The sequence below is a fragment of the Medicago truncatula genome, chromosome 1, assembly GCF_003473485.1.
Source record: "Medicago truncatula cultivar Jemalong A17 chromosome 1, MtrunA17r5.0-ANR, whole genome shotgun sequence".
Lineage (NCBI taxonomy): Eukaryota > Viridiplantae > Streptophyta > Magnoliopsida > Fabales > Fabaceae > Medicago > Medicago truncatula.
The window spans coordinates 15,430,135-15,443,475 of record NC_053042.1 but is presented as its reverse complement, the minus strand read 5'-3'; the positions used below and the strand labels follow the sequence as shown (position 1 = coordinate 15,443,475).

At 35.9% G+C, this 13,341-nt stretch overlaps 2 protein-coding genes across 4 annotated transcripts; one reads left to right on the top strand and one right to left on the bottom strand.

Moving 5' to 3' along the window:
• Positions 1-5,739: 5,739 nt before the first annotated feature.
• On the top strand, positions 5,740-11,348 carry LOC25482904 (pentatricopeptide repeat-containing protein At5g16860). 3 transcript variants are annotated; one of them, XR_005646318.1, is made up of 3 exons: positions 5,740-8,579; positions 10,111-10,368; positions 10,916-11,348. XR_005646318.1 is itself a non-coding variant. In XM_039834453.1 (1 exon), the coding sequence occupies exon 1, from the start codon at positions 5,967-5,969 to the stop codon at positions 8,526-8,528; it is 2,562 nt and encodes an 853-aa protein (XP_039690387.1). In that variant the 5' UTR covers positions 5,741-5,966; the 3' UTR covers positions 8,529-9,011. The 3 variants fall into 3 exon arrangements, 1 of the variants encoding a protein (XP_039690387.1); XR_005646319.1 differs by lacking the exon at positions 10,111-10,368 and having other exon boundaries at positions 10,916-11,229; XM_039834453.1 differs by lacking the exons at positions 10,111-10,368; positions 10,916-11,348 and having other exon boundaries at positions 5,741-9,011.
• Positions 10,891-13,019, bottom strand: LOC25482903 (MDIS1-interacting receptor like kinase 2). The gene is made up of 4 exons (XM_039830180.1): positions 11,999-13,019; positions 11,773-11,900; positions 11,432-11,640; positions 10,891-11,209 (listed from the first exon to the last, which is right to left on the bottom strand). The coding sequence occupies exons 1-4, from the start codon at positions 13,017-13,019 to the stop codon at positions 10,891-10,893; spliced, it is 1,677 nt and encodes a 558-aa protein (XP_039686114.1).
• Positions 13,020-13,341: the final 322 nt, after the last annotated feature.

Genomic DNA, 13,341 nt, shown 5'->3' with positions numbered 1-13,341 from the left:
TCGTCTAAAAGAATCAATTTTAAATCACTCAAAATCACTCAACCTGTAAATTTATGTCCGAACTCTGTACCCTAAATCAATCTTTTGCCTTGTGATACCTACAATGACAAGAACTCTATTCTTTAGCCCTATCTATCAATCCTTTTTTAAACAACTATGATTTATTTAGTTATGAGGGGTTTGAGCAGTGTGCATGAAGTTCGAGGTTGAAACCACATTACCTATAATGTACACATAAAAAAAAAAATTAATTTCTTCCTAAAAGTTGAAATTGACAAGGTGTTGTGGACATTCAAGTAGATCAAAATTTTAGAAACCATTGAAGAGGCATCAGCATTTTTATGTCCTCTCTTTGAGATCTATCTTTATATGTATTTTTAACTTAATTTTTCTATTATCTCGTGTTAAGGGTTTATTTGAAAATAATTTTGAGTCATAAAAAAATGTAATAAGTAAATTACTTTATTCCCTAGAAACAAAATATTATTTAAAAAAAGGCAAACATTCTAAAAATTAAGATTTTTTTCATTTTTGTTTTTACAAAAAAATTCAGAGATTGTTATTAATTTTTGTTTTGTTTGAATCATGTAACACGATGAATGACAAAACTCTTTCTCAAAAGATTTAAAATTATGGTATTTCTAAGACCGGAGTCATACTTAGAACCTTTGGCAAGTTGAAAGAAATCTTTTTTATTTTTGTCTTTTTTTTAATCATTGTGTTTTGGAAGTGATCCCTTTTCAAGTTTCTTATTAAAATTTGTTATTACTTGTCTTTGTTGAAAATAATTCAATTAGTAGAGACATTGCATCTGATACGCAGGGATCAATGTTCGAATCTTAAATATCTCACACATTTACTTTATACGATGAATATTTGGTCACGAGACTACTTAATAAGAAAAACATTTTTTTTTCTGATAAAAAAAATTATATAAAACATGTACCTTATATGTTTTTTTTGATAAAAAAAACATTTGTTATTACTTATAATAGTAAATGTAAAATAGTTTTTTAAGATTCAACTTATAAGGTGAATAAGTGGGGTGTCCAGAGTTTAAACCCCGACCCTTGCATATAATAATGCATTGTTCTACCAACTGACCTATGATCCAACGGTTTTTTAAGATTTTAACTACAAGTCAACAAGAAACTCTTTGGTGAATCAAACAATGAGAATTGCTCTTCCCACATGTTGTTTGGTTGTGTCACACGAGTAAAATACGAAAATGCCCTTCGGCAGTTTGCTACCGAAGTATTTAGTAAACCGGCGGCAGTTAACTGCCGAGGAAAACCTCGGTAGTTAACTGCCGGCGAAATCTGATTATGCAGACAGTGAGTTCTGCATAATTCTAAACATTTCCAAGCCATTTTTTCGGCCAGTTTTTACCTGTAATTAAACCAGAGCATTTCCAAAGGCAAAATAATTCATACAAGATTGAAACTCGGACATAATGAAGATAAGTACAATATCTTTTACAATTGTTCATAATTAAATTAAACCGACATTTGGTTAAAATTAAACAAACGTTTGAAATTCATCAAAACATTACAAAGTGTCCATAATTAAACTACTCATTACACATCATTAAATTAAATCCCTACTTACATTCAACGCAATTACATATGGAACGAACATACATATATAATATATTATCTTCCACCATATTCCGAAACATAAAGCCGACGTCGCCGTCGTCGCGAATAAGCAAAGGCATATAGCTTGCCGTTTTCCATGCGTATTCATCTCTATCTTCTCCTAGGTCTATGCATGGCATTTGACCAAACAAGTGACGTGTATATTGATTTTCACCAAGATGCTCAAAATAAGTGTTAAGTTGTGCCTTCAAATTGTCAAGAGAGTCCGTCGGCGTTATCATAACCTTAACCGTCTTTTTAAACGCGGAGTACCTAACCCGCCCTTCAATTTGTGCAACCTCAGACATGTCTCACTTGAAAATTTTTGTAACAAAAGAATCATATATTAGAACAAAATTAAATGGAATGTAATAACGAATAAATGAAATGCGGAAACATTAAAAAGCTATAAATAAGTATTGCATTATTTTCACCACATAAAAATCATATTATCATATATATATATATATATATATATATATATATATATATAAATTACATAATGTTAGTTATATATTGGCCACCAAAAAATTGGCGTTACAATTTCGACTCCAAAAAATACATCGGTGTAATTTCTACAAAAAAAAGAACTAACACCGACAAAAAAATCACTCATTAAAGACCAAGTGATTGGAGAAGATCAAGTGACATAGAATCTTCCTCATCTTCCGCAATAACTTCAAATTGTTGCTTTGGTTTTTCGGGAGTGTCCAACAAAATAGGTGCCGCTTTGTTTGACTCCTTTTGTGGTTTGGACGGTTTGTTTCCACTTTCAATAGCCATGAGCTTTCGGAACAACTCATGTCGATCCAAATACTCATCTTCCCAAGTCACCGCATCTTCTTTCTTGTGATTGTGCCACTCCGTAGATGATGGAGGTAGTGGACAACCATTCTTCAAGGAAATAAGCACAAAATGATTTGGAATTGCCCCAAGGCACAAGATGGGAGTTTTTTGATTACCCGGCGGTGGTGGCCCTCTTAGTGGGAAAAACGATTCCGAGTTTCCAACTTCAAGATTTGTCAACACCACCACACACATTTTGTAATAATTAGCAACAATGTGTCCCATGTCCGGAAAAGTCAACCACTTATCAACAAGATGTGCACAAGTTTTTGTATTTGCGGGAGGATGTAATCCGTTTAAAATGTAGTTATAACGATCCTCACCCGCAAATACTTCAACATAATCATCTCTATGATCCATCAACTCTTGGATAAGATGTGTACGGATCATGAGATGATTTTTTTCGGTCAAGCCTATGAACTCGGCAATAGCCCGGAATCCGCAATGTCCATCGCCAATAACATCCATCACTTTTTCAATAAATGGAAGCATGAAGCGTGACATATAATCAATAGGACGCATAACCGGGATAGCCTTAGGCTTTGGATACCGAGTAGGTGGTGGAAGTGGGGAAAGTGATGTTTTACCAAGACGAGCACCTTTTTTCCTTTTATATGATGATGTTGTTGGTGATGGTGACGGTTGGCTATCCGGATTTTGGAAATCAACAACCTCCCAAGAAGAAGGGATCCGACTAGTCGATGTAATTTTTCCTTTAGACCTCGCAATGTCGACTTTTTTCTTTGCTCCCTTGGTTGGTACTTTTCGTGGTGGTGGAGACATCAAGGTGGTATATCTCATCCATAGATAACCTAAGCCAATGGTGGTATATCTCATCCAATAAAATTGGCTTCTCTTGAAGGAGTTTAGTAGCAATTTTGCATGCACATGGTAGCCCATAAGATGTCCTTTGAACACAACCACAAATGTCATTGTCTATGCACAATGTTTCCCTACAACGTGTCTCTTCCAAAGCAATGTTGTCCAAAGCATTTCTAGACACATGACCACCTAACCCCGAGTACAAAGTGACATCTTTGAATCTATGTTCCAACACGCAAACACTTTGACTAAAGGATGTTTGTATAGCAGTGAACTGGAGCAACAACATGTGATGTATTTTCTCCCAACAAGTACCCAAATCACCCACACTATTGTCCAAGTATTTCTTCAACAAAGCATGGGCCGATTCGACCATGTTTGTGGTCCTGCAACCAAGATGCAACACATGGTCTGTCCATGCCCTCACAATTTTGTCCTTCACTTCATTCAAGGTGGTCATGACATAATCTACAAAAATTGGGAAATCACTACATGAATCTTTGAACTCCACTAATGCATTTGCATATAACTGTTGAGTGGGCGATTCAACAATAGCTTTCCATGCCTTCATTATCTTCTTCACCACATCGCGATTGCCCACCTCTTTCCCATCCTTTTTAAAGCCCACAGGATATTTACAATCCAAGACACACCTTTGTTTAACATTAACTTGCATATGAAAATAACAATTCAATGCATAACTTTCCGGAAAAACATGTGCAACCGCTTTCATCAAAGACATATCCCTATCGGTAACAATCACCTTAGGCATATTCATCTTTGACGAAAGAAGTTTACGCAACATTTTTAAAACCCAAACAAAGTTTTCTTCTTTCTCATGTGTCATAAATCCAAACCCAACCGAATATGTCAAATCGGTTGAAGTCACCCCAACTACCTCAAACATTGGCATCCTATACATGTTGGTTTTGTACATGGAGTCCATAACCAAAACCGTTGGAAAATTGTTAAACAACTTAATGGATGTTGGATGAGCCCAAAAAATATCTTCAATAGTATTACTTTCAAGTTGTGTTCTTGAGTAATAAGTATAGTTGTGCTCCTCCAACTTCGAGATTAGAAATTGCAACAACTTCTTGTCACCCCTATTTGCCTTCCATATTTGTTGACGTTCATTGTACACTTGCTTCACATTTGTCATGCAATGTGGTCTTTGGTTCTTAAAATGTATCAAAATATTTCTTGGAAGCATCTTGCTCTTGGTCAAGTCACGTACGATCTTCTTGTCGTCCTCCTTTAATCTACCGGCAAGAATGTGTCCTTCTAAAGCCGGCTCCATGGGATGGTTGTGAACTCCATTAAGAATGTTCAATCCCCATTCCTTTGTTTGCTTACTTTGATATCCACTAATCATGAATAAGCAACCGCATTTTCTTGAGCCCGTCCTCGCATGTTTCGGTTTTTTTTCCGGAACTATGTGAGTTCCACTCCTTTCACACACTAGCCGGAACATTGGATTGATCAAGCTTGATCTTTGTGTGACAATTGTAAATCCCGCCTTATTTGCTTGTCGACGCACCCACTCAAGCAATTCATCTCTATTTTTCGACTTAACGTCGTCTGAAAAAAACTTAGCCGTGTCGACCTCGTGGGGTTGAAGTGGGAGTACACCGGAGCCGCCAACATACTTTGAAGCTTCAACATGGACGGAAGCTCCATCTATGTTTGTTTTCGCTTCAATATTAGGCGGTTTGACATCTCCGGAATTTTCGACAAAATTTTCTTTTGTCTCTCCCGGAACATCTTTCGCATTCTCTCCCATTACTATAATTAAACAACACATAAATATGAATTAACAACTAAGTAATGTATAAACATCAATGCCATAATGAATCAAAACAAAAAAAACAAAAAAAAAAACAAAAGAAAAAAAAATTTGAAAATCTGGCGGTAGCTGCCATTTTTTCGTGGTGAAAATTTTCACCAAGAGTTCCTCGGTACCTAACTACCGAGGTTTTCCTCGGCACTAAACGACCGAAGTTTTCCTCGGTAGTTAACTGCCGAGGATTCCCATGACAGGGTTCTACGTAACTGACATAGATACCCCTAAAACACCCAAAAAATGAATCAAATAAAATGCACAATACCTGTTTTTTTACATCAATAGTGTGTTGATACCTCCTATGCTTGATGCTTGAATGATTTTGGATCAAAAATTGATTAAAAAAAAATGGATTTTGGGATTGAATGGGGGTGGAAATGAAGGTGATGAAGAAAATAGTGTATAGGGGGAGCAGGTAGCTGTTTCATCGGATGAAACATTTTCCTCGGCAGTTAACTACCGAGGAATTCCTCGGCAGTTAACTGCAGCCGGATTTCAAATTCCTCGGCAGTTAACTGCCGAGGGAGTATTTATGTAATTTACCCGTGTGGCACAGCCATACTATACGTGAGAAGAACAATTCTCTCAGACAATACACTTTTAAATCTTTTCTTCTCACAACCTTACCTTCCCTCTCATCCTTTTAAAATCTCCCACCTTCTCTCCCTCCCTCCCCTTTCTTGAATTAAACATCCCTTATTACCCAAAAAAACACCCAAAGTTGATGAACGATGAACCACCACATCCTTTCTTGCTCTATATAGTTGAATACTCATTTCTCGATTGCTTCTTTACATAATCATCATTTAAAATTTAGCATGCTCTTACGCTTCCCTCTATTCAACTCAAAACCACCCCTACTAATCAACACCCATAACCTCCTCTTATATCATTCTTCAACAATTTCAAAACAACAATGCAAAACATTAACTCAAGCAAAACTACTTCATCAACAATACATCATAAACGGTCATCTTTTAAACAGTTACACAAACGTAACCAACCTCATTTACACTTACATTTCCTCAAATTCCATAACAAACGCTATTTTACTTTTAGAAAAAAACGTTACACCATCTCACTCTTCCGTTTACTGGTGGAACCAACTTATACGACACGCACTTCATTTTAATTCCCCGAACACGGCTTTACGCCTTTTTCGTCGTATGAAAACACTTCACTGGACACCTGATCATTACACATTCCCTTTTGTTTTCAAAGCGTGCGGAGAAATTTCGAATTTTGAACTTGGTGCTTCGATTCATGGTTGTGTTATTCGATTGGGTTTTGAGTCTAATGTGTTTGTTTGTAATGCTGTGATTTCTATGTATGGGAAATGTAAGGCGGTTGTGCATGCGCGTAAGGTGTTTGATGAATTGTGTTATAGAGGGATTTGTGATTCAGTGACGTGGAATTCAATTGTTTCTGTTTATTCGCATTGTTTTGTTCCGAATGTTGCTGTTTCGCTTTTTAGGGAAATGACGGTGGGGTATGGGATTTTGCCGGATACTGTTGGTGTTGTTAATATACTTCCTGTTTGTGGTTATCTTGGTTTGGGGTTATGTGGGAGACAAGTTCATGGTTTTTGTGTCAGAAGTGGGTTGGTTGAGGATGTTTTTGTTGGGAATGCTTTGGTTGATATGTATGCAAAATGCGGGAAAATGGAGGATGCTAATAAGGTTTTTGAGAGGATGAGGTTTAAGGATGTTGTTACTTGGAATGCCATGGTTACCGGGTATTCTCAAAATGGTAGATTTGAGGATGCTCTTTCTTTGTTTGGGAAAATGAGGGAAGAGAAAATTGAGTCGGATGTTGTTACTTGGAGTTCTGTTATTTCTGGGTATGCTCAGAGGGGGTTTGGTTGTGAAGCAATGGATGTGTTTCGGCAAATGTGTGGATGTCGTTGTCGTCCTAATGTGGTTACGCTCATGTCGTTGCTTTCTGCTTGTGCGTCTGTTGGAGCTTTGCTTCATGGAAAAGAAACTCATTGTTATTCAGTTAAATTTATTCTCAAGGGGGAGCATAATGATGATACTGATGATTTGGCGGTGATTAATGCTCTAATTGATATGTATGCTAAATGCAAGAGTTTAGAAGTGGCTCGTGCTATGTTTGATGAAATATGTCCTAAAGATAGGGATGTGGTGACTTGGACTGTGATGATTGGAGGTTATGCTCAGCATGGTGATGCAAATCATGCCCTGCAACTTTTCTCTGAAATGTTTAAAATTGATAACTGCATAGTTCCTAATGATTTTACTATATCTTGTGTGCTCATGGCCTGTGCTCGTTTGGCAGCATTGAAGTTTGGTAAGCAAATTCATGCTTATGTATTGCGAAGAAGTCGTATCGATTCAGATGTTTTGTTTGTGGCTAATTGTCTCATAGACATGTATTCCAAATCTGGAGATGTAGATACTGCCCAAGTAGTTTTCGACAGCATGTCAAAGAGAAATGCTGTCTCTTGGACCTCGCTACTCACCGGGTATGGCATGCATGGACGCAGCGAAGATGCTTTCCGTGTTTTTGATGAGATGAGGAAAGAAGCTCTAGTGCCTGATGGCATAACCTTTCTTGTTGTGCTTTATGCTTGTAGTCATTCGGGAATGGTGGATCGTGGAATCAATTTGTTTTATAGAATGAGCAAGGATTTTGGAGTTGATCCTGGAGTAGAGCATTATGCTTGTATGGTTGATCTTTTGGGTCGAGCCGGTCGTCTATGTGAAGCTACGAGACTCATTAATGATATGTCGATGGAACCAACACCAGTAGTGTGGATTACCTTGCTTAGTGCTTGTAGGACACACTCAAATATAGAACTTGCAGAATTCGCGGCGAAAAAACTGTTAGAATTGAAGGCTGACAATGATGGGACATATACACTGCTTTCAAATATATATGCTAATGCCAGACGCTGGAAAGATGTGGCGAGAATTAGATATTTGATGAAACGTACTGGAATCAAGAAAAGACCTGGTTGGAGCTGGGTCCAAGGAAGGAAAGGTATGGAAACCTTTTATGTGGGAGACAGAACTCACTCACAATCTCGGAAGATATATGAAACGCTGGCAGATTTGATTCAGCGCATTAAGGCCATTGGGTATGTTCCACAGACAAACTTTGCTCTTCATGATGTGGATGATGAAGAAAAGGGTGACCAGCTTTTAGAACACAGTGAGAAGTTGGCTCTTGCCTATGCCATCCTAACACTACCCCCAGGTGCACCTATTCGAATCACTAAGAATTTACGCATCTGTGGTGATTGCCATAGTGCCATAACCTATATATCCATGATTGTTGAACATGAGATCATACTCAGAGACTCGAGTCGATTCCATCATTTCAAAAATGGATCTTGCTCGTGCAAAGGGTACTGGTGAAAATGGATCAGAACATTTGATTTAGTATACAACATTTTTGCAATGGGAGAGGTAATTATCTTCTTTTACCACACATCACATATTTACAGCTACGTTATTGGATTGAGAACATTTGGTTGGATTTTTGATTATTTATTTATATTTTAAAAGCTTATCACAGTGGAGTGTCATCAACAAAAGAATTTGCATTCTCTTATCTTGTTCTACAACTTGTACTTGTCAATAAGGGGATCTGTTATGATTAGTTTCCTATATATTTTGTATAATTTAGGAAGTTACTAATTGTATATGATTAGAATTAGAATTCAAATCATAATATATTTGTAATTAGTAATAGTGATTAAGTCATTAATTGTAGCTATTTATGAAGGAATATAGAATGAGAGAAGACATCAAGCCAAAATTCATTTTGACAGCACTAGTACTAGATTATCTGTCATCACAGCCATGTTTATAAATATTTTACAATACATTCTAGTCGTATCTCGGTTTGAAACAAAATGAACCTAACCTATGAAAATTGCTTGTATCTAATTTGACATGAATCACAGCGTGGATCTCAATTCTTTCTGTCCGATTTTTGAGCCGCAACATGAACCTTAATTTATTCTGATGAATCTCGATTTATTATTATAGATTATGATTTTTTAGGGGTTGAACACTTGAGCTTTGTGTAGCCAGTCACTTTTGTCATTTTGATTGATGACTTGAATCGTGAATTATTTTGAAGTTTGGATACGATATATCAACTTATGTTTTTTTTATTGGTGTGTACTGTATATCACATGTTTAATCTTAATGTCATGTTTTCATTAATTGTGCAACATACAATTCATAGTTAGATTCCATTTATGATTTGGAAATAGGTTTTTCACTCTTCAATTCACTATATGCATCTCAATTTGATAGTTGTGATCACAATTGCACCTACAATTTCAAAAGAAAGCAAATCCTTAGTCAATGCAAAACTGCTGCATCATCAAAGCATCGTTGAGAATCTTGTTAAGTGTCACCAACTTATCGAGTTATTGGTACAATGGGTATTTTGTTTCCTTTGTATTTAATGTGTTTTCTGTATGTTTTCAGAGTTGATAGATAGGCTTTTTTGTTGTTGGTTTTCACTTGAACTATCCTTTTACTCGGTTAGCTTGTTGCGGTTGTTCAACAAAAATTGCAAGGTTTCTTTTTAGAACCGTTCATTATCATGTACTAATAATATTCTTCTTTTATATCAGCTTCTACATTTGATTTCTGACATTATGCTCCAACATTTGAATGTTCATTCTGATTGTTAAGTAAAGTTCATGCGGATTTGCATTTGTGCAAAATGAAGTTGTGTTAATTAATTTCCTTTTTTGACAAATAATTAGTTGCCATTTGGATGTTTGTGTTCTCATATTGTGATAAGGGGTCTCAAAATCTAATAACTTATTATGATGACAATACATTGATTAATGTGATGAGTTTATTTGTATGATATTTGGCCTGTTTTCTTATAATTTCTAGCCCTTATCTATTTCCCCTTCTGAGCTGAGTTTTCTTATTATTTTGTGTCCCCCTCCTCCTCTAAAAATTACAACAGAGTCGTCTATATACGGTAAAACTTGGAGGAAATTTTGAAACTTACTCAAGAGATGATGATGCAGACCAAAGTCTAACACTTCAAGATGCATTTGGCAACAAATCTATACATTACCATGTGATGAAATTCCCAAAGCAACGAGAGGAAGTTATTTTAAAAAAAATGAAAACAGAGAAAACGAAGATAAAACTGGAACGGGTTATTGTAGGATGCCCTACAGTACAGATTACTAGGCTGTATCGATAGCTATTCCATAAGGTAAATTAGTAACTTTATTAGATGCTTACATTTTCAGCCAAAGAAGCTATTGAAGCTATTTTCTCAATTCTCCTAGAATGTTGACTTGTGAGCTTATAAGTTCTCAGTATTTGTTTCACCAACCATGATATGTGATAAAATTTGCTTTAAAGGGATTGAATTGAAAGCTCCAGTAACCATGTAAGGGCTTTGTTTTTGCCGTCCTGAGGATCATTTATTGATACCATCTACCTTATTTTTGTTTTTTCTTCTGTGATATTATTAGTCTATCTATCTCAATGCAACTCTTGTCATGATCAAACATTATTTGCCAGTGTTCTTGTTTCGTGAGAATCTGCTGATAGCAAATTTATTCTATTGAAAATACCTAATTGTGTTGAATGCAATATGTTGGTGACTTAGCTGACATATGTTTGTGGGTAGTAGTCTACGGAACTTTGACAGCCATATTGTGGGATATGTGGACAACATTTAGGCTATATAGATGAGACAATATATATGTAATTAACCCTTTGAAGATAATTATGACATTACAAACTGCTTGCAGACCTGCTCCATGGTAGGGCGAGAACGCGGGCTTTCAGTTAAGCAAGCAACTGCAATCCTTATCATCGATGCCACCTTGTGAACAATGATGTCATTTGTAGGACGAGGGAGACGTTGGTCTAACATATCCATCAATGGAATAGTATCAATTGTCAGGTCCGTAGCACTTTGTGAAGGTTGTTGCCACAAATAAGTTACAATATCTCCAGGGTGCTTTCCAAAATGTATTTCCAAGGTTAATACCCCAAAACTATACACATCACATTTCTCATTACTTCCATTGTGTATGCAAGTTCTGTAGAAATTTAAAAAGATTTATCATGTGAATAATAGGATTCCATAAACAAAACATGAAATGTAGATTTAACAATTGTAAAATAATTACATTTTACATGTAAGTATAAGCTACAAAATATTATAACCTTAATTAATATAAAAAAGGGAATTCACCTGGTGCAGCATATCCAAAGGTGCGCCTGCAAAAGAAGTCATATTGGATGAATTGGGATTTAAAAACTTAGATGTTCCAAAGTCTGAGACATGAGCTACATATTCCAAATCCAAAATAACATTCTTGCTGGATATATCTCGATGAACAATAGGAGGGGAACAATCATGATGTAGATAGCATAAAGCATTAGCTATATCTTTAATGACATTCACCCTTCTATTCCAATCAAATTCACTAGCTTGTTCATTGTCCTTCAAAATGTTGTCCATGCTACCCTTCTCCAAGAATTCATAAACCAAAAATGAGTGTAGTCGATGTGAACAAAACCCATATAACTTTACAATGTTGCGATGTCGGATTTCTGTCTAAGCACTAATCTAACTTGCAAAAGCTTTTAGATTAGATACATCTCCATTTGGTAGTGAATGGAGTTTCTTCACAGCTACCACTTGACCAGTAGGCAACTCTGCTTTGTAATCACTTCCATGTACTCCAACCCCAATGAGATTGATCTTGCTGTCAAAATCTTCAGTGGCTTCGATGATATTCTCATACACCAAAATTGTGTTAGTATTATGAGACTATGAAAGTTGCCACCAGATGTTGAGCAATGCTCTAGGCCAGAGACATTACCACACAAGCCTTTGTTATTTCTTAATGCTTCAAATGGGGCTTGTAGGAAGGATGAAATTTTTGGAATTGGACCCTTCAATTGGTTGCATGATATATCAACAGTTGTCAAGCCTGACATCTCACCATAGGTCAAGGGAATGGTACAAAAAAGATTCAATGTTTCTAAGCGATTTAACTGTCCAAGCATTGTTGGTATGGTTCCATTCAAAGAATTCCCACTAAGATCAAGATTTTCAATAACTTTTAACTGTCCAATCTCATCAGGAATGTTTCCTTCAAACTTATTTTGGCTCATATTTAAGTGTAATAACATAGATAATCTTCCAAGTTGTTTTGGGACGAAGCCACTTAAATTATTTGTTGCCAGCTCCAAGATAGCAACTTCCTTCAATGAGGCAATTTGTACAGGAACTTCCCCTGAAAAGTAATTGCTACTTATCGAGAGTTGTTGGATCAATGAAGATAAGTTGCCTAGCTCCATTGGAATTTCTCCTGTTAGTTGATTCGAGGACAAATCAAGTAAATGTAAATTGGTTGCCCCAACCAATTCTAGTGGTATACTCCCTGTTAAATTATTGTTGGAGATTTTAAGGCTTATGAGATTCTTGCGTTTTCCCCAATTAGGTGAAATATGGCCAAAATATTTATTACCACTCAATTCCATGTAGTACAAGTTTGGACACACACCAAAGCTATCTGTTATATTTCCAGCAAGTTGGTTTTGTTCAAGTCTCACTCTCTTTAGACTTGAACAATTCTTCAAACTCTTTGGAATTGGACCTGTGAACTGAGTATTTCTAGCCGAGAACACAGTTAACTTTCCACTACTACATATATTGGGAGGTAAATGACCTATGAAATTATTATCACCAAACTGCAGAATCTTCAATTTGTTAAGCCTATTCATTTCTGTTGGAATATTCCCAGTGAGATCGTTTGATAAAAGAGATAATGCACTTACTTTCGTTAAATTTCCAATTTCCGATAGTGGAAGGAATTGTTCCATAAAGTTGATTACCATAAAGGTCAATAATATCCAAATTGATCAGGTTACCAATTGAAGGTGGAATTTTTCCTTCCTTTTATCTATTTATTCAAAATCAGTCTAATAAAATAACTGTCTGTCTAATAACATAACTGCTGACTGCTTGTTGTTGCCTAATAATACTCTACTAAGAGGTCTAGCAGAATATTTATGAACCAAAAGAGAAAAATTGGTTCATAAAATTCTGTTAGTATTTTAACATATATTTAGGAGTAAAATTCTGTGATCATTAAAATTATGTTAGACCAAATTAACCATATATTTTAACCGCTTACTATATCAATTTAGTCTAACATTA